Source organism: Bos taurus, chromosome 7, assembly GCF_002263795.3.
Source record: "Bos taurus isolate L1 Dominette 01449 registration number 42190680 breed Hereford chromosome 7, ARS-UCD2.0, whole genome shotgun sequence".
NCBI classification, from domain to species: Eukaryota; Metazoa; Chordata; class Mammalia; order Artiodactyla; family Bovidae; genus Bos; species Bos taurus.
Genome location: NC_037334.1, coordinates 26574827 through 26596368, shown reverse-complemented (window position 1 = coordinate 26596368; position 21542 = coordinate 26574827). Strand labels below are relative to the sequence as shown.

General features: G+C 41.5%; 1 protein-coding gene across 2 annotated transcripts in view; it reads left to right on the top strand.

The window, feature by feature from the left end:
* The window catches only part of MEGF10 (multiple EGF like domains 10), a 182330-nt gene that overhangs the window by 140433 nt on the left and 20355 nt on the right, over positions 1-21542 (top strand). For both annotated transcript variants that reach the window (NM_001046451.2, XM_005209094.5), the window contains 7 exon segments: positions 1206-1326; positions 2105-2268; positions 5072-5174; positions 15609-15755; positions 16921-17055; positions 17575-17703; positions 19148-19276. In NM_001046451.2, the coding sequence (NP_001039916.2) occupies positions 1206-1326; positions 2105-2268; positions 5072-5174; positions 15609-15755; positions 16921-17055; positions 17575-17703; positions 19148-19276 (928 nt within the window).

The following is a 21542-nucleotide window of genomic DNA, read 5'->3' as shown; positions in this document are numbered from 1 at the left end:
GCTAAAAACCAATTGCATCATTAACAAGGAAGAAAATAAAGAGAAAAAAAATAATAAGAGGTATAAGTAATTTCTTGAGAATGATGCCTGGGCAAGCTGATGAAACTCTAAAGTGGCATTAATATTTAATAATTTAATTAATATGTATCATGAAGTAAGATGTAATTATTCCTTATGTAACTATGTAATTATCTCATCATGTAGATAATTTATAGGCAGCAAAGAAATTACTTTTCCAAATAGGATATGTTTTATTGTCCACAGTTTATGTTTTAATTCCATGCAATTTGAAGGCATAGTTAGCATTTATTATGTATTAACAGCCAAGGATTAGTAGTATGTAAATTTTTCAGTCCCTTTGAGAATCCAGACCTTTCAAATATGCCTATAAGCTCATAGAGCAGAATTTTGCTAGTTTTCAGGATTTCTTAGCCACAGATTAGTAATTTTTGTTTTAAAGGAAAATGGGCTGCTGTTGAATTATTTTCTCCCATTTTAAAGAGAACATTAAACTGTGAAGAATGTTGATGACTATTCCAGAGCATATAATATAGAACAAGTGGGTCACAAAGTCTCAGAGCTGAGATCTTTACAGGGTTTTCTAAGCTGGGTCACAGTGCTTTGGTTGAGCCCTTGAATTAGCCTTAAGAGTCTCTTTGTCTCTTCTGCTTTTAAAGGAGGTGACCTCCAGTCACCTTCGGTGACCAACTTCTGTGTTTAATGCTCCCTGTCAGATAATAAATTGAATCATGCTGCAGGCTAAATGTGTTCTGTTTCTTTGCCTTACCTACTGATCATATTACATATTATATAAAGCAGTCTAGGAATCATTGCAATTTAATGTATAGTTCATATTTATGTTTATTTATAGACAATAATTTTACAGCTGCAGTTTGTTGTTCTATATCTACTTGTATGAGCAAGGACAGAGGATTTTGTGTTTGCTACCTAGGGAAAGTAATGAAGGCAGCAGGGTTTTGGGGTCATATTCAATACTTGTATCCTAAATATAGGCCAGGTGGCACTGCCCTTGAATCTGTACAGTTTGTACATCTGAATAGTTATAAAACTCTTTAAAAAAATACAGTGTGTTAAAATGAGAGAGAGAGTATAATCAGCACAGCCAAGATATATTTTTGTGTATTTGTGTTGGCCCTATTTCAGGTGGTCAAACCACACGCATTTTCCTATTTGCGCTTGTCTAGGGAATTGACTGCTCCATCCCATGCCCTCTGGGGACCTATGGGATAAACTGTTCCTCGCTCTGCAGCTGTAAAAATGATGCTGTCTGCTCTCCTGTGGATGGATCTTGTACTTGCAATGCAGGTGAGTGGGTGAATGAGTCTGTTGTCTGATCCCGGTCCTGTTAGCTCCTAAAGACACAGGAAAGAAACCTTAACCAGGATTCCAGCTCCAGCTTTGCCAAAATACAGTGACTAAACTCAGCAAAGACCCTTACCCAGGAAGGGCTCTCCTGCTTTCCAGAGTCAAGGGGAGAGGCTTCTGTGAGATGATCTCTGAAGTTGCTGCCAGCTCCAAAATCTATGAGTCTCTGTGATTTGGGGAGGAGTAAGCAAGCAGAACTGTGTCGGTGCCCTTAAATCCATTGGCCTGGAGTCCTGACAAGAGATGCAGTCAAGCACCTGATTGTACATGGGGGCCAGAGCATCTTTATCCATAGTTTCTGCAGCAGCCAGCATTGTGGACACTCACTGTTCATGGTTCATGGGGTCCTGCTTTAAAGATGGGGATGTTCTTTCAAACGCACTTTCCTTTTCCTTCCCATATAAATATTTTATTTCCTGACCTGCACAAAACTCTGCACCCCACAGTGTGCATGACCGCATGTTAGACAGTGAGGTACCCCCAACTTGATCTCTCTTCCCCCAGTAGCCCAATGGTGCTTCTCTCTTGACAGCTGTGTTGGTGCTCTGGTTCAGTTCTGAGAAAGGCTTTACGCGGCAGAGCCATGCTCCCTGCGCTAGGGCAGGGGCCCTGCTGCCCACCTCCAAGGTGTTTCTAAAGGGAAGTGTGGCTGGGAGAGGCTGGCCAGCTCCATGCTGCCTTTGTTTGTTCACGTGCCCTGGCACTCTTGTCACGGCAGGCTGGCACGGGGTGGACTGCTCCATCAGCTGCCCCAGTGGCACCTGGGGCTTTGGCTGCAACTTAACATGCCAGTGTCTCAACGGCGGAGCCTGCAACACCCTGGACGGGACCTGCACCTGTGCACCTGGATGGCGTGGGGAGAAATGTGAATTTCCCTGCCAGGTATGACTCCGCTGGGAGGGCCGGGAGAATCCAATGGCAGAGGGTTAGCTTATTTTCTGCAGACTTCATGATTTAAAGTCCTTTATTGTGAACCAAACTAGAGTCACTGTAGAAGAATTGAGATGTTTGAACTCAGAGTGGATACAGGGTGAGAAGAGGGAAAGATGCAGAAATTGGTTAGGCAGCTTTGTGAGAATCCTTTTTATCCTCTCTCTCCTAGTTCCTCCCACCTCTCCCCTCTGTTTTCTCTGTTCTAATATACCCATCTCTTCATGGCAACCAGTCATCAGTATTTGTCAAACATCCAGTGTATGCCTGTCAACTCTCCAAACATTGTGTTTCCATTATAATGGAAATCCCCCAGCCTTTGGGGTGGGAAGTGGCAGGGCATTGAAAGGAGGGTGGTGATGGTGTCACAGAAGGGTTCAATGAGGTGGTGAAAGGTTTGGAAACAGCCGTCTTTTAGCACAAATATCTCTGGAGTCACCCAGATCTCCATAGATTTCCATGGTTCAATGCCGACTCCCTCCCCTTCACCTACTTTGGAAATACGCCCCCAACCCCATACTGAGTCTGCCGCAGGCCAACAAGAGTGGGCAATGGACAGTGCATTCTGTAGTGACGGCCCATTTCACTCTCTCCCTCTAAAGTACGGGGCCAGTGTGGCCAGTTTCCTTCCCTCTATTCCGTAGCTTTCTCTCCCTAGGCAGTTATTTTCTCCCAAGCCATTAAGCATTCTCTCAGTGGTGTGTATGCTGTGCCTCCTGGGGATCACGTGATGATGAAGTGACACCATGGCCCCCTGAACTGGACAGCTCCAGGGGGCCCTTCCACAGAGCGCTTTTCTCCCTGGGCTTCTTCCTCATTAAGTCCAACCCATTTCCCAGCTAAAGAGCCTGGGGTGCTACTCCATGCCCTCCAAACCCCTAGGACACAGTTTTGTTAGTTTTGCCTCCTGTTATCTGCCAGTGAGCAGATTATCAGTGCTCTGAGATGGGCTTAAAGATCACTTTTCACTTATACAAGTCTAAGTGTAGACAAAGCAAATCTACACCATCTTGTCTGTTTTTTTGGTATGTTATTAGATGCATTAGTAAATCAGCCAAGGCTGGAAATTGGTTTTAGTGGCTCATATTATGGCAAAACTAAATCCTATACGCCTGGGCAAACATTAGTAGAACTTAATTTAAAAAAATGTTTTACCTTAATAATCACTAGACAAATGAATATGCCATTTAACACCTACTAAAATGGCAACCCACTCCAGTATTCTTGCCTGAAAAATCCCACGGACAGAGAAACCTGGCGGGCTACAGTCCATGAGTTGCAAAAAGCTGGACACAACTGAGTGACTGAGCGTGCAGGCGCCTGTTGAATGCTGGTGCTGGGTGCCTCCCTGTTGGTAATTTCACAGCCCCTGTTTTGCTTAGTGCTTGGTGCTGTGGGAGGTTTGCCGTGCCCTCCCTCAGTTCCTCAGGACCTGGCATGAAGGATCAGGGCTTGTAAATGTGGAGCTTTCATTCCTCTCCCACAAACTAAATGATCACGTCCGTGAAGAGTCTCATCTCCGCTGGACCAGCAACGCGGATGTGCATGTGAAAACATTAAGGCCTGGGAGGGGATGAAGGGGAGGATGTGCCAGCACACAGCTCACCCCTGCCTAGGAGCTTGAATCAGAATGCTTCGTGATGTCCAGATGTCATCATGGGAGAGAGGATGCTAATTGGGAAAAAGTGACAAAACGTATTCATTTCTCCTTATAGTTCTGTGTATCTCACGGACAATTTATGGACATGATCTTAATTTAATTAAAACTATGTTGTTTTTTAAATTTTAGGGCTTCTTTTAAAAAAACGTTATTGGAGTATAGATAATTTACAACATTGTGTTAATTTCAGGTCTATAGCAAAGTGAATCAGTTATACACATACATATATCCACTCTTTTTTTTTTTTTTTTTTAGATTCTTTGCCATATAGGTCATTACAGAGTGCTAAGTAGAGTTCCCTGTGGTAAATAGTAGGTCCTTGTTAGTTATCGGGTTTATATTTAGAAGTATGTATTTGTCAGTCCCAATCTCCCAATTTATCCCTCCCCTGTCCCCTTACTCCCTGGTAACCACAAGTTTGTTTTCTATGTCTGTGATTCTACTTCTGTTTTGTAAAAAAGTTGATTTGTACCACTTTTTTTTTTTTTTAAGATTCCACATATAGGGCTTCTTTATGTGGATCGGAGTCTTCTTTTTCCACTAACAAACAGAACGTTCTGTAGGAGAAAAAAAAAATTCTGGGATTGTGTGTGGGGACGGATATTAACTAAACTTATTGTGGTAATCATTTCACAATATATATAAATATCAAATCATTTTGTTTTACCTCTAAAACTAATGTAACATATGTGAATTATACATCAGTGGGGGAAAAAATACCCTGTAAGGAGTACTGAACTATTTTATAAAAATCTTTAGGAACAAAAGGACAATATTTTTACGAGTTATGGCTCACAATAAGATAAAGATTCTTTTAATTAATTGGCATGTTTACCTATCTTTGCACATATGCACACCAGCATATTGACATAGTTGGTTTCACAATTTGTATGCTAGATGTAAACCTAGGTTTGAGCGTTTTGAAAACACTAACCCCTTGCAGCCAATATTTTAGGAGCCAAGAAGACATGGGAAGAGGTGATTGTAATGCATGCTGCCGAGAGGTGTTTTGGAGGGGAGGGTGCTGTGTGTTAAATGGCTGACTGAGGTCGCCCGCTGCGGGATTCCCATCCCTCACCGCTGTCTTCCATGTAGGATGGCACTTATGGGCTGAACTGTGCTGAGCGTTGTGACTGCAGCCATGCGGATGGCTGCCACTCCACCACGGGTCACTGCCGCTGCCTCCCCGGATGGTCAGGTGAGAGCCACGGGCCACTACTTGAAGTGAGAAACATGCCAATTTGTGCCTAGTGCTGTTCCTTGCTACCTCAGAGAAACACTCACAGGTCAGTTTTTCAAAAAAAGAAAATATGGTAATATCTCCAGTAAGGTGATAAATGTTTACCCTCACAATATTACTCCTAGGCCTAATTAGTCTGTGGGCTTCCCTGGTAGCTCAGTGGTAAAGAATCTGTCTGTCAATGCAGGAGACATGGGTTCAATCCCTGATCCAGGAAGATCCCCTGGAGGAGGAAATGGCAACCCACTCCAGTATTCTTGCCTGGGAAATCTGATGGACAGAGGAGCCTGGTGGGCTACAGTCCATGGGATCGCTAAGAGTCAGATATGACTTAGTGACTGAACAACAACAACAATTAATCTATAATCCAGGGATGACTTCTTGTTGAATCATGCAATGGCAGTTCTCTTGAGTCTTTAGGTAAGGTCTAACTATCAGTGCAGATAACTAGCAACTTCTTTATAGATAGGTAGATAGGTATATAGACAGGTAAATATAGATAGACTCTCATATCATAGAATTCACCTATTTAAAGTGTAGAATTCAATGTTTTAGTATAGTCAAAGAATTGTACAGTTATCACCACTATCAACTTTAGAAAATTTTCATTGCCCTCTCCCAAAACCCCATTAGTACTTATTAGCAGTCATTCTTCATTTACTCCCAATTCACGGCCCCACCCCCTTTGCCCTACCCTAGGCAACCACTTCTGTTTCTGTAAACTTGCCTATATGTGATGTTTTGTATCTGGATTCCTTCTGTTAGTGTATGTTTTTAAGGTTCTTCCACATTGGAGTGTATATCAGTACTTCATTCCTTTTGACTGCCAAATAATATTCCATTACTTGGATAGACCACATTTTATTTACCCATTCGTCTGTTAATAAATACTGGAATTGTTTCCACCTTATTGAATATTATGAAAAATGCTGTTATTCATGTACAATTTTTGTGTGGATGTATATATTTTTGGTATATACTTAGGCGTGAAATTGCTGGGTTGTATGGTAACTCTAAGCTTAACCTTTTCGAGAACTACTACACTTGTTTTCCAAAGCATCTGCACCATTTTGCATTCCTACCAGCAATGTATGAGATTTCTACTCCCCACCACACTTGTTATTTATCTACCTTTTTTGATTACAGCCATCCTGGTGGGTGTGAAATCTTATCTCATTGTGTTCTTGATTTCCATTCCCTCAATAAGTAATGATGTTGAGCATCTTTTTGTGTGTTTATTGATCATCTGTGTATCTTGTTTGTAGAAATGTCTTCAGATACTTTGCTCATTTTTTAACTTGGCTTATTTGTCTTATTATTACTGAGTTGTAATGTCTCTTTGTCCCCTAGCTCCATGTCCTTTTCATATATGTAAGTTGCAAATATTTTTCCTCTGTGAGTTATTTTTAACTTTCTTAATGATGTCTTTTGCCACCAAAAAGGTTTTATATTTATAAAGTTCAGTTTATCTACTTTTTCTTTTGTTGCTTGTACTTTTGGTGTCTAAGAAATCATTGCCCAGTCCTAGATAATAGATTTATGCCTCTGTATTCTTCTTAGAGTTTTATAATTTTAGCTTTTACATTTAAGTCTTTAACACATTTTGAGTTTGTTTTTGCATATGGTATACATAAGGGTCCAAATTCATCCACTGTTTATGTCAAAATCCTGCTGTCCCAGCACTATCTTATGAGAAGAGCATTCTTTCACCCCCTGTATTTTCTTGATAACCTTGTCAGAAATCAGTTGACCATAAATGTGACTTATTTATTTCTGGGCTCTCAGTTTTATTCCAGTGACAAATGTGTCTATCCTTATGTAAGTAGCATATTGTTTTGATTGCTGTAACTTTGTAGAAAATTTTAAAATTGGGAAGTATGAGTCTTTCAACTTTTGTTTTTTTCAAGATTGTTTGGCTATCCTGGGTTCCTTGAATTTCCCTTTGTGTTTCTGGATCAGCATGTTAATTCCTGCAAAGAAACGGTGGAAATTTAAAGAGGGTTGAGTCTATATATCCATGGCAGGAATAGTGCTAGCTGGGAGGGATTGGGGGCAAGAGGAGAAGGGGACGACAGAGGATGAGATGGCTGGATGGCATCACTGACTCTATGGACGTGAGTCGGTGATGGACAGGGAGGCCTGGCGTGCTGCGATTCATGGGGTCGCAAAGAGTCAGACGTGACAGAGCGACTGATCTGATCTGAACAATATTAAGTCTTCAGATCTTTGAACATAGGACGCCATCAGTAACCTCTGGAGTGGTGTCTCTCAGCTCTTTGCAATTTGCTGAGAGCTTCTTAGGCTTCTGACAAACGGAGACAAACTGTCTTGTGTTTGATTCCTAGTGTCTGAGAGCTACCTTGGGAACAGGTCAAGGCTTGTGTAATAGACTTTATTTTCTGTCACTAGGAGCTACCCACTGAAACACAGACTCCATAGTCCTCCAGTTCCTCCTTGACTTGCAAAGACTGAGATAACTCTGACTCTACAGTATGAAATTCCACTTTTCCGTGTTTCTACTTGGTTCTCAGTTACTACATGTTACAACTATTAATACGTAGGAATTAAACCAGATTTTGTGACTTTGCAAGGGTTCCTGAAGCTTTCAAATGGAGTGACCACTACTAAGTTCTCAATGACCACAGTGAAGCAAATAGTGTTTTAACCCCCCTGGTGTATTCAGGGCTTTTCTAATAGAGAAGTCACATCATTTGTTTTGGGTCATACGCCACCAAGGCTACTTTTGTCTTATGAATGTAGAGGAAATGTGACATGTTCCTGGACCCACCAGTCATTGATCAGGTATCCACCTGCTTGGATGGTTTAGAACCAGCTTGTGAAAAGCATGCTCTTGTATACATGAGAAAAGCAGGAGATATGATTTGGCCTGAAGCCAGCCAGAAAATGTGCTAGTTGCATTCCATAGTCTGGGTCATGGGGTAAGACAAATGATCCCATCTGGCCTTAGACCTGTGGAGCTCCTGCGGGAATGCAGTGGCTTTGTCACACGGCATAATCTTGTAATCCTCTGTCCATCTGTGACTGGTCTGCTTCTCCAAAGGGGAGGAAGTTTTGCTGCCTCATTGTCCTATCACTTGTTGCTCACCGTCTCTTTGCTTCATGGCTCCAGTGTCTTACTTCTCTGGGTCTTCTGTGTGGACTCTTGGTATGTTAAGTATCTAAGGCTGCCGGGACACATTGTTTAGAGAGGTCATCCCCCACACTCACAGAACACACTTGTATAAGCAAATGTGTATACAGGAAAAGAAAATTCCTGAAGTTTTGAAAAACACCCTACAATTGGATCAAGAATTGCCTTGTTTTTCTAAAAGAAAAGTAGACTCTGTATTATTTCATTGTCAACATTGGGTAGACTTATCATTTTTCACCACAAACTTACTTTGAATGGGTACCTCATACGGACATTTTGAAATAAAAAACTTTGCTTTTCATTTAGATATCAGGTTTGGGGCAAAATAAATAACCTTAATTCAGGGAAGCAAGTGATTCTGTCTCCTTTCTCCTTGCTGTGGAGTTTGCTCTCGGTGATATGTAGAGAATTGCCAGAGAGGGTAGCAAATATGTGGCATAAAAGCAAGGCCTTTGCGAAAGAATCAGTGAAATCTAACTTGGGAACCTGGACTCTTCCCTTGAGCAAATTATCGAGATTTGATCTGTAGAGACACCAACAGTGCTCGGCCGCTGAGGACACTGAGGAGAGACGGATCTGGCCTCGGAGTGTGGAGATTAAAGAAAAAGGGTCAGGAGAGCTCTATCCCTCCTTACAAAGAAATGGACATACCTACACTCAGGAAGTCAGGCTCTAACGTGATAGACAGAGGAAGTCAGCTTGCTGTCTCACCAAGGTGCTCATTCACCACCCTTGTAACTTCATTCTCTTTTCTAATGTTTGACGGTCTTTTTTTTTTCTTAAAGGAAATGAGACTCTTATTTATTTGTACTATAATTGATTGTCCCATTTTACTAGTCATAAAATAAGTCTACAAAATGTACTGCCATAAATACTAACCAAAAATTGCATCTGACATCCCAGATACTATTTCCAAAAGAAATGTACCATTTTTCAAAAGAAGAGACATACACTTTTATTATATACTGTTAATTAAAACTTTAATTTATTGATGTGTTTAGCCAATAGGTTACTTTATCAAACAGAGGCAGATTGCAGTAAGAAAAAAAAAAGAGAGAAAGAGAAGAATGCCTGGGCTTTGTCTCCCACACCTCTGTTACACACACACACACACACACACACATATATAAGTGAGACGACTTTTCAAAATCATTATCCTGAAATTCCAGAAATATAATTAGGTCAATGTGTATGTGTATTTCCAGAGTGGAGTGATATGCTTTGTAAAGTACTTCCCCAAAACACTAGAAACATGCCACTGTTTTTTTCTCCTTCCTTTCCTCTCTGACTTCAGTCAGCCAGATCACCTTTTTGCTGAGTGTTACAGCTAATCAAGATTTCTTTCCAGCTGTCTGGGAGGATAAGTAGCCTCCAGCCTGGTTCCCAACCCTGGCTAAGATCATTGTCACCTGGGAGCTCCTTTAACTTGTATATTCTTGGTCCCACTTCAGACCTACTGAATGACAATCTAGAGGGTGCCTGAGAAGGATGGAGCCATTGCCAGCCCATAACGTATCTTTTGTATAAATTTAGAAAAGGTTTGAAATGCCTCTGAGTATGCTTCTTGGTAGTAGAAAGTAACAAGGTAGATTTATGCTCTGACTTAGCCCTTTAGCCAAAGGCTTTTGTGCAGTGTGCAACCGGCCCAGCCTTACTTGGTGGCTTTGTCTGTTACTTGAAAAGTAACCCCAGTAACTGTAGTGGCGATTACCCATCTGTGGGCTGGCCTCTGCTCTACCTTGCTATTCTAATGATTGAAGAAGTTGAAGTCCAGGGGAGCATTTCTGCTGCAGAAACCCTCATAGCCAGTGGCAGAAGACTAGAGGAAGCTTAGAGATTCCTTTCTAAGTGGCTCTACACACACCAACTTTGACCAGTTGAGTAAGGGAGCTGCAACTCCGGGTACTGATCTGTGACGCCTGAATTGTCATAGTAAGCAAATGAATGACTCACTATTTGGCCCTTCAAGGTATTGGGAGTGGACAGGGGAGTGGGAAAATGTAGCACATGCTTTGTTACATGTCTGTTTGTTACCTGGGCTTGGGAGAGGCAGTAACTTAAAAGCAGAACATGGGGTCCCTAAAGTGAGGGTGAAGGGAGGGACTCACCTTCCTAAACGAAAGGCTGCAGAAAAAGCCAGGCTTCCAGCTTTACCAATCTGCCCAGCATCCTGTCCTGTTTGCTTTTATCTGGGTCCAGACTAAGGCAGACCATGATTTCTGGTGTTGCCACTGCAAATGCAAACATCTCTGATTTACATTACTTATTTATCAAGATTGTTTTCAACGTGGTGACCAATAGCAGATCCTTTTTAATGGACCTTTAACATTTATATTAATAGTATGCAAAGAGAAAACTTTGATTTAACAACCATTTGCTGAGTGTCTCCACCTTGTTTGCAACTGCAGCGTTTGGTGCTGGGAGCAGGAAGATGAGGTGGTACCAGCTCCTGGGGGCAGGAAGGTGCTGACAGCTCCCAGGGAAGGCAGTGGGCGGGCAGAGGTGGATACGCTGGGGAGTTGCTTGTCTACACTACTGTATGCCTTGGGTGTCCAGAGGATTAGAAAAGCAGAGACAGTGTTATGACCAAGTATTCAGTTGCAGAGTGTCTTTGGTTCCTCTCTCCTATAATCACCAAATCCAGTGATTATTAACAAATCACACTCTTCAGTGTAATAGATACTTAGTAGTTGGTTGCTTGGGAACAGGACATCGAATTGAAATCATTTCCTTCATTCATTGATGCCCAAATATTGCAATACTGGCATAAGGAATATAAACAATTAAGCAAGACCAGGAGTTTGGGTTAGATCTCTGAGAGGGAGAAATAACAACACCCCAAATGATTTATTTACTGCATTCACATAATCACAAACGCCTAGTGAATGCTGATTTCACGTGAAGGCCACAGGCATAATGCATCATGCATTAAATGCATGAGCATTTCTTTAGAGCTGCTTAGCTGAAGTTTATCACGATCACTCAGCCATTGCCTAGCAACTCTTGAGGGCTATCAAAGAGCTCTTTGTCCTTGGTCCTGGCAAAAGCAGTCCCTCACAGATCTCCTTATCAGCGTTAGAACATTTATCAGGAAAAAATACTTCCATTGAACCAGAGAATCCTACAAATTTAAAGATATCCCCTTTGTGTTTTGTCCCTTCTTCCAAATAGTGTAGGAAATTGTTTCCCAAAGTAACTCATATTAAAGCCTCTATCTGTACTTTGATAAACATTCCAAAGGAATTTCCTCAAGATATCCTTTAGATCTCCAGTTGCTTTATAATCTGGACTAACATTTAAAATCACAGACCTGAGCTAATAAAAGTCTGTCTTGCCCCAAATAAGTAAGGCAGACATTTCCACTCCCTTAGTTAGCAAGGGTCCTCATTTTAGGTATACAGAATATTAACATGTTGGGCTTCCTGGTTTGAATGTTCTTCTCATATCTTCTTCAGAGAAACAAAGAATGGTATGGTTGCTCCATCCAATTAGAAAATGGTCCTGAATATTATGTTGGAAAGAGGAACTGTGCTTATTGACTCATTCAAGAAACATTTATTTAGCATCCTTCATGTACTGGGCTCTGCAGTGACAATCATAGGCACCAACTCTCATGGGACTGTAAGAATTCTTATATTACCCTGGATGGAGTATGGACCAGAGAGTGGTTTTTCATCTGCATTCTCTTCTGTACTTCTCTGGAATTCATCTCCCTCAGGTGCCATTGATTTAGTTCAAGACCTTGCCATTTTTTCCACTGTTAACCCAGGAGGAAAGCTCATACTCCATAGAATGGCATCCTTGGCGCTTCCTTTTGTGACCACCTGGCTGCCCCACTGTCTTTCCTGCTTTTTCCAGTGCCAATTTCAGCCGTCCCCAACACTGTTGACTTCTGAAGGATAGACACATACTTCTTAGGGCCTGAGCCTTGCACCACCATACTATTAGCCTGGGACCCTTCTCCACCTTCACAAGCTACTTCCTTCCCTGATCATGATCTCCAGACAGGATTGGATATGTCTTTACTGGGGCCATTGTCACTCTAGAGTTGGAGGTCTTTCTCCGAGAACCTGTCATTAGCAAGCCAGCAGTGTCTAGACCCCTTGAATATTTATTGAGCTGAATTATCTTTTCTGTCTTTGACAAATAAGAAACAAAAAGGTGTCTTATAGGACTCCAGCAAGGTTGGCAAAGAGTAAGATGAGATCAGTTGAAATAAGTAAGGCATAAAACACACACTCACACACAAAACCCAGCCGCCTACCTTACCCCATAAAATAGTTAAAGCAAACTTACAGTTCCCTATCCTGGAGAAAGTTTCACTGTAGGGTTAGCCTTATATGGAGGGCACATCAGTGTCCATACACTAACTGTGACCTAGAAAAGCACTTACCCCAGGGCTACTTCCTGAATTTCAGTCAGCCTTATAGATTTAAATTTCACAGTGATTTATTTCTTAGGCTTCTAACAGGTATGCTTTCTAAAATATTAATTTTCTAGAGGTGATAACCCCTCAGTAATAATAAATTTATCTTATCCCTTTCTGACTATAAGATGAAGCAAAAGATAACAGAAGGGCACAGAGGTCTGAAAGGGATGAATAGCAACAGGAGAAAAAGGTGAAGCAAGAAGGAAAAAGACAGCTTCCTGCCTTTTTCCTGGAATTGCCACCTGACTGAGACATGCTTTATATTTGTGTCCAAATAGACTTGGCATTAATATCTGCAAAATGATGACTGACTGTTACTAGTGATAGAGAAAAAGAAAAGGAATTGAATTTTCAGGGTGAGTTGGTAATAGAACTGTTAAAATTTACTTGCCAAAAAAAGACTTCTTTGTAGCCCTAAAATAAATTATTTAAACGTAAGCTTGATTCTGTTGAAATATACTCATATGATTAGAGAAAGAAGTCTTGATAGGTGATCTCTAGAATTACCTGATTCTCCAGAAATGAAATGATGGGTAAATTACGTGAAAAAAAAGCTTATCTTTGCTATGGATCTCCTTGCTATATCAGGGACCTTGTTACATCTATGAAAATTACCTTGATAAAGTTCATTTTAACTGATTGTTATGCTAACCAGCTGGACAAACTTATTACTGAGGAGGAAATAGGTATAAACAAAGGATCCCTTTATTCTGATTTGTCAATCTGCCCTAGAGTTATTTTTCTTAACGTGCTCTAATTGAGAATGTGCTAATTAATATGTAAATCATGATAATCTGTAATGTGGAAAAGCAGCATATACTTTTTGATCTACAGTGTATTCCATTTCATTTTAACTGCAATTTATTAAGTGTCATGTAAAAATCTATTCAGTAGCTGATAAATTAGACCATGTAAATGGCTGTATCTCTACCTCCCCCAAACTCCTACCCCAGAAAAACAGTGTCAAAACTCAGGATTAATTTTCAGGGTGATTGTCAGATTATCCAAATATTCACTGAGTTTCCACTTCTCTAAAATCCTAAGTGGGATTTGCCCAGGTAGCTCCAGACCAAAATGGCCAGGGTTGTCTGGGTCTTTATGAAGCTAGTGTCTCATTTTACCTGCTGTAACACAGGAGTCCTGGCTCATGATCAGAACCTGAACTTGAATTAGAGAATGAAACAGGTTACCTTTGTGGGTACTTCTTTCAAGTTTGCAAAACCAACTTTAGATGTACAGCCTCTTTCTAAGTGGTTTGGTCCTCAGTCCATTTGCTGCTTCTGCCTAGTAATTGTGTCAGAACACTAGCTTAGACTTTGGGACTGTTTTAGCGTGCTTAGAGAGTAGAGCATTTGCAATCCCATCTCAGTTTGCAAGAAAGATCAAATATTTGTGAGCTCAAGGGGAAAAAAATCATAGTAGACCAGAATTCTGCATTTTATTCTATGGGGAACACTTAAACCCCAGTTGGCTTCTAACAGGCCTGCTCGCCTTTCTTCAGCCAGCAGTCCAGGCTGAAATAACAGTCTGTTGTCAATTCCAGCGAGACACAATGAGGCCTGTGCTTTTTCATGCCTGCTTAACAGCCTTTACCACGCGGAAGACTTTCAGATGGAGAAAACCAGGAAGAGTGAAAAGTGGAGTTATTTCAGTAGAAATGACTGGCCACCAATTAACAGTGTTCACGTTAGGGTTTGGAACTGCTTCTGTGTTAAGGTTCAGGCCATGGTAACTTTTCTCCTAATCAATTTAAGAGCAAAAACTGTAATTCAAAACATGGACTTGTCAGCCTCCTCAGTGCAAGCAGAATTCGCATTCTGGAATCGTCGGAGTGGGAGTGGGCTGGTTCTTACCGTGTTTTCACTTGGTCGGAGGCCAGCAGTCGCTGGTTCACTCCTAATTATAACTCATTCTTATTGCCTCTCAATAAAGAGAGCATTTCTTTGAGTTGTGAAGTACTGTGACTTACAAGAAAGAGGCCCCTATGGTATTTTGAATACGAATTTACAAAGGAGACTTCCATTTATCTGAAATAAAACCTGGTTTTATTTTTTGCAACTTTGGATTTTCTGTATGTTTCTTTTAGGCATTTGTTCACTGGTGACTGACTCTAAAGTTTCTCTGTTTCCAGACTAAGATTTAAATACCTGCATATGGGTTCTCAATAATCAATCACTTAGACAACAGCTATGAGTAACATCATTTGTGATATCCTGCCTGTGCTGGATTAAATGTTTAAAGAGGAATTTGGTGGCACAGATTAGTATATCTTTCTGTCTTGCATAATGTATTTTCAAAATATTTTAAGATTATGTTTGTTTGCTCCAGGGGAAGATTTTCTTTATGTAAAATTATTTAACCACCTTTTTCTTACTTTATCTTTCCATGCTTTGCCTACTTTTCTATAAAAAATAAAGAATGGGGAAGGAAGGAAGGCACTGACGGCTAAATCATATAGTATTTTTGATAAATTTTGCCTTCAATTGACAGAGCCCTTGGGCTTCTTCTCTGCTTTCTCCTTCCAAGGAAGAAAAATCAGTATAACAAAGATGTTGTATTCCTTCTCCTTCATGATGCTATAGAGAATAGTCCTGGGGTTATTTTAATGTTATGATGATATGATATATGATACAATATATGATGATGAACTGCTGTGTATAAGTGGATTTTAAGTTTTAGATCATCCCTGCTCACTGCTACCCATGATAACTCAGGTGTGATATGGTGACCTTGGTCCTGGTCTCTGACTTAGCATCCGAGGCGTCCACCCTCACAGCGTCTCACCCAGCCTTGCCTGTGTGCCTCGTTTCAGGTGTCCACTGTGACAGCGTGTGTGCTGAGGGGCGCTGGGGCCCCAACTGCTCCCTGCCCTGCTACTGTAAAAATGGGGCTTCCTGCTCCCCCGATGACGGCATCTGTGAGTGTGCACCAGGGTTCCGAGGCACCACTTGTCAGAGAAGTAAGTGTCTCGTTAGCCCGCACCTCCCGTCTTCCCTTCTCAGATCACCGTGTACACAATTGTGATCTCTCAGTTCATAGAGATGATCTGTTGCAGTCGAGGGCAGAGGAGTGGCATAGGTCATCCTGTCCTTTACAGAGCTGTCCTTGCTCCATAGCCCTGCCCCAAAGGCTTCATTTTTTCCATCCTTCAGGACTAACCTAACAGATGGGGCTCTAGCCATTTCTTCTCAGTAATGATTTCATTGCCTCATTGGCACCATCGTCAGTTTCCTGATCCTGCCTTAAACCTTGCAAATGGTGTTCCAGAAATCCATTGACCTGTAACTATTTTATTCAGCCGTTTTGGCATTGGCCTTACCTCAATTACCAGAAGTCAACATCAGCCAAACCTACCGGCAAATTATACATCCTGCTAGTAATCTGAAAGCCAGTGCTCTGGGGGAAAAGGATTGCAGAATTAAAAATGGGGACTGATGACATGGGTTAATAGAATTTTTGAGTTAGAGAGTATGAATCCATAAGATTTCCCTAGTCTTTTAGTAAATGTAATAAAAAATGAATATATGACTAATTATAAGATACATTATTCTATTTTTTAATGATTAGTTTTTGTACTAAGAGTTCTATGCTGTCTTTCTATACTTAAATACAAATAATGTCTTGTGAAGAACCTAATTATGAAGCATTTTGCTTTTTCACTTTTCAATCACAATCATTAACCTGAACCATTTTGAGGAGGGACAATCTTTTGATTCTGACTGTAGATCTATTTATTGCCAGTAATGACTCTTAAAGAATAAAGGATTAACATGTGAGTATTTATTTGGTCCTTGTTGGTATTTAGAATTTTCTTTCTCTCATTTATTTGCTCAATGAAAATTCTCCAGGCCCTTGCTCTATGCCAAGCTTCAAGCTAATTGGGGCCATAAATGGGAAAATAAAGAGAACTAAGACATTTGCTTGCCCTCAAGCAATTCAGAGTTTCCTAGCTTCTTTTCATTATTAAAAACTGCCCTTATTCCTTTTGTCGTTGATTTATGCTTGGAAAATTCTCAGTATCACTAAAAATAAATTTTTTTTATCCCAAACTTGAACCAGATCCTTATGTGGAATACAGGAGAAACATGTCTCAGGGAAGATAACTATTTCCTTTCTGTTTTCAGTCTGCTCCCCTGGTTTTTATGGGCATCGCTGCAGCCAGACGTGCCCGCAGTGTGTGCACAGCAGTGGGCCCTGCCACCACATCACAGGCCTGTGTGACTGCTTGCCTGGCTTCACAGGCGCCCTCTGCAATGAAGGTAGGGTGCACAGACTTTGGCAGAAATATGTGGTGGTGAGCACACCCCATACAGTCTGTCCTCAGGCTTCCCAAAGGACGCATTTGCAGCTAGCGGCGGCTCCTGGTATGCTGTGTCTGCAGCTTCTGTAAATATGGCTTTGAGCTTTGGGAAAGCTGGCTTGCCAGTCCAGCACAATCTCTTTATTCTTTGAGCTGTGCTACTCTTCAGTTTTAATTGGAAACAGCCTTCCATGAAAAATCAATATGAGGGAGGATTTTGATTCCCTGAGCGAGAAGCCAACGGAGATTTCTAAAAGTGTGGTGATGTCTCCTGGTTTGTGATGCCTTCATGAGGGTCTTTGGCTTCAGATGTTTGCAAAAATGAGCCCATTTAGGATGAGGGATGCTCTGGAGTGGAAGCACCTTCCCAGAGGGACAGCTGGATTGATGACCTTTAAAGTCGTTTCCTATCCTAAGAGTCTAGGCTTCTGTGAGATGAGATGTCATTATGAGTTTCTGACCTATAATTTATTCACAGTGTGTCCCAGTGGCAGATTTGGGAAAAACTGTGCAGGAATTTGTACCTGTACCAACAATGGAACCTGTAACCCCATTGACCGATCCTGTCAGTGTTACCCAGGGTGGATCGGCAGTGACTGCTCTCAACGTAAGTCTTGTTTGGGAACAACTGGTCGGCCATGTATTTCCATTTGTTTTCAGTTTCTTTAGGATCAAAATATGAGTATTTAAATAATCAAGAAATAATATATGAATAGTTAGAAGATTTTTTTAAAATTTTAAGTAGCTTTTCCCCCCTCATTAAGAGTTCTCTGCAATGATCCTGTGTTTAAATCTTTTTTTGCATTATTTTATTTTATTATTATTTTTTATAAATTTATTTATTTTAATTGGAGCTTGCTTACAGTATTTAAATCTAACTCATGCCTTGGAAAGAACCTAAACAGCTAGCACTTTGCTTATTCACTGAAATGATTTTCCTTTGCAAAATGAGGGTCTTGTACTCAGAAGCCATTCAAAGCTTCATTCCAGACTTCAAGTGTCATATTGTTTTCCCTTTGCTCTTGGGCAAAAACGGTACACACAATTATGGGAGAAATTTTTTTCTTTTTTTAAATTAATTCACATTTATGTATTATCTTTTGGGGGCCATGTTCCCTACTGGATAACCGTATAGAAATTGTAAGTGTTCCTTCTTTTAAGTAGTTATGTTCTTGAAGCATTGGTATGAATATAAAGCAAATCATTTTACCCCCATAATCTTATGTTACTTTATCTGAGGTTCTCATTGCTCTTTGATAGGCGATGACCCCTGATAATTTAGTTTGATTATGTTCTGCTTCATCCAGTTAAGAGTGTTTATAGTAAATCTGTTCTCACATGAAAATAGGAGCCTTCATGTTTAAAACAAGCCTCTCAGGACAAGTCTAGAGTGGAGTGACAAGTGCAGGTTTAGAGACCACAGACAAGAATTATGTGACCTTGAGTACTTATCTCAAGTCACACCATATTGCCCATCTAATCTCTACTCAAGTGTCCTCTCCTCAGAGATACCTTCCATAAAGGAATAGCTCCCATCATTTTGTCCCCATTTCCCTATTTTATTTTTTCTTATAGTCCTTACTGCCCTTATGTTTTAGCTGACTGGCTGGGTGACTAGCTGGCTGGGTGGCTGGCTGATTGGTTTGCCTGCCTCCCCTACAAAAATGTAAGCTTTCAGAGGATGCTGTGGACCCTGCCTTGTTATCTGCCGTCTCCCCTGGACCTAGCACAGCGCTGGTCATATCTAGGTGCTCAGTGTGGGTTTGTTAAATAGCTAACTCTGTAAGCTTGGGATGATGTTTGCTCTGCCCACCTCGGTCTGCAGCATGTGAATGAATATCATATCATAGTGATGGCCACCCGTTGGCACCAGCATCGCCATCTGGGTTTGAGCCCTGTGTGGAGCACGGTCGTTCTCAGTCCTGATGCTCACTGCTGACCCGTCCACTGAAGGAGCTGTGGACAGGTGGGATCAGGTGGGTGGGATCCTCTCTGTGGGGTGCTGGCCTAGGGACTCGCACTGAACTCTCCACGCTGTGCTGTGCTTTCAGCTTGTCCCCCTGCGCACTGGGGCCCGAACTGCATCCATACATGCAACTGCCACAACGGGGCCTTCTGCAGCGCCTACGACGGGGAATGCAAATGCACTCCGGGCTGGACGGGGCTCTACTGCACTCAGAGTAAGCGGCACCCCTTCCGAGGCTCACCAAAAGTCGGGGCTGGGGGGAGGCACTCCTGGGGACACGGCCCTACCCTGCACATGGATGAGCTGAGCTCATCAGGGTTCCTGGTATTGGAGGGTTTCTTCACCTAGTGACCTCTAGACGTCTGAATTCCTCTGGGTGGTTAAGAGCTGCCACGTTCCAGGCTTGCTGTCCCCGGGTCATATCAGGACGCTGAGGTGGAACAGTGCCGTAAGTGACAGCGTGCAGCTTCTTTCTCTTCTCTCCTTTCACCAGGCCCTAGTTATACGGCTCAGTTGTTCTAGTAGCACAAAGATTAAGATAAGTGACAGTTACTAGAAATGAAGTGAACACAGCAAGCCTCACTGCCTGACCTAATGTGCGCGCTGGGAGAAGACCGATTCAGAGGTTCTAGAATTTTAGGGAGCTTCAGAGTCACCAGGCTGATTGGACTAGTACAATTGCTGGCCCTGCTCCCAGAGTGTCTGATTCAGCTGGTCTTGGTGGGACCTGAGAATCCACATTGCTAACACCCTTCCAGGAGTTGATATCAGTCAGGGATCATGCTTCAAGAACCACGCATTCTTTCTTCCATTTTATATCCCATAATATCCTCACCACCTCTTCTTCTAGGAGACTTTTAGCATTATAGGGTATAATGTACAAAGGAATTCACAGCTCAGCGCTGTGGGGAAAAAAAAAAAGACTGATCTCTGCCCTTTTGTCTGCAATGCAATAAAGGAGGCAAGACAAGAGAGCACGCATTATGGTGATCATTGACAATAATATATAATTTCAAATCACGAAAATGAGCTAAGGAAGAAAGATGGGTCAGAAGTTAAGCAATTCTTATTTAATACTAATTAGAGAACAAAATTAGAGAATACGTTGAACATGTCTTTGGGAAGTTTCTAGAAGGAGATGTAGACCTTGAGCTGTGATGGTGTCTCAAACATATTCTGCCAAGATTGTATATGTAGGAAGTTTTTCGGCTCTTCAGGGGAAAGTACTTAAAACTTAGAGTGTGTAATTCTAAAATTGGGACCTGCTTCAATCAGAGGGCCTTTTAAAGTTAAAGTAGCACAACTCAGTGGGAGGCACGTGGGGTCTGAGCCAGACCTCCCTGTGTTTGTATCGTGGCCCTGCTATCCTGCCATTTGCTGGCTGTGTCACATGGACGAGATTCCCTTCTATAGAGGGAGACTATCCCTGTGTTTCTGGGCTACTGTAAAGATTTCATGAGAAGATGTAGGAAAAGAATCTGGCACAGGGTAGGTGCTAAATGGATATGTAGCAGTGATGTCACTTGCTGGCATCCTTACTCTGCCTCTGTTTCTTGAAACATGAACTTTCTTTAAAACCACTATAAGAAAAAGCACATGTGATGCATGGAAACAGCCTGCACTGAAGCTTTCATGATGGCGGAGAGCCCTGAGCTCTCCTGCAGGGCCACTCTGGCCCAGGAAAGCCAGGAGGGCTTGTGCATGTCCTCGGTCCAGTGGTCTTTGTCTTGAAAATTGTGCAGCAGTAAGAAGGCTCATTGCTTTTTTTTTTAACAATGCACCCAGGAAGTACAGTTTTGTTTTTTTTTTCAAGTTCAGAATTCTACTATATATCTTTGCAGAAGAAGATGCTATTTTCTAAATTAGTAACAGATACAGAAGACAGGCCTAGTAGCAGACTTGGAAACATTCTGTATTGTAAGTAGAAGCATGTAGGCAATTTTAGCATAAAGTACTCAGTTCAATTCATGGAATTTGAATCCAAGATTTTAATAGTTGAGTGAAAAAAAAACTAAAAGAAATGTCCCCAGACATCCATGGGGTTGATGGGATGCTTTTTTTTTAGAAGACACCAAACCTTTTATGTGTTACCTGAAAAGAAATAATACAAATGAACTTACTTACAAAACAGAAAGTGACTCAAAGACTTAGAGAATGAACTTATGGTTGCTGATGGGAAGGGATAGTTAGGGAGTTTGTAATGGACATGTACACACTGCTGTATTTAAAATGGATAACCAACAAGGACCTACTGTATAGCACATGGAAATCTGCCCAAGGTTATGTGGCAGCCTGGATGGGAAGGGAGTTTGAGGGAGAGTGGATATATAGATGTGTATGACTGGTCCCTTTGCTGTTCACCTGAAACTCATAAAACTGGTAATCGGCTATACCCCAATATAAAGTAAAAGGTTTAAAAAAAAAAAGAAGAAGAAGAAGATAGCAGCCTGCCTCCTGGGATACAAGTGATGGTTAAACTG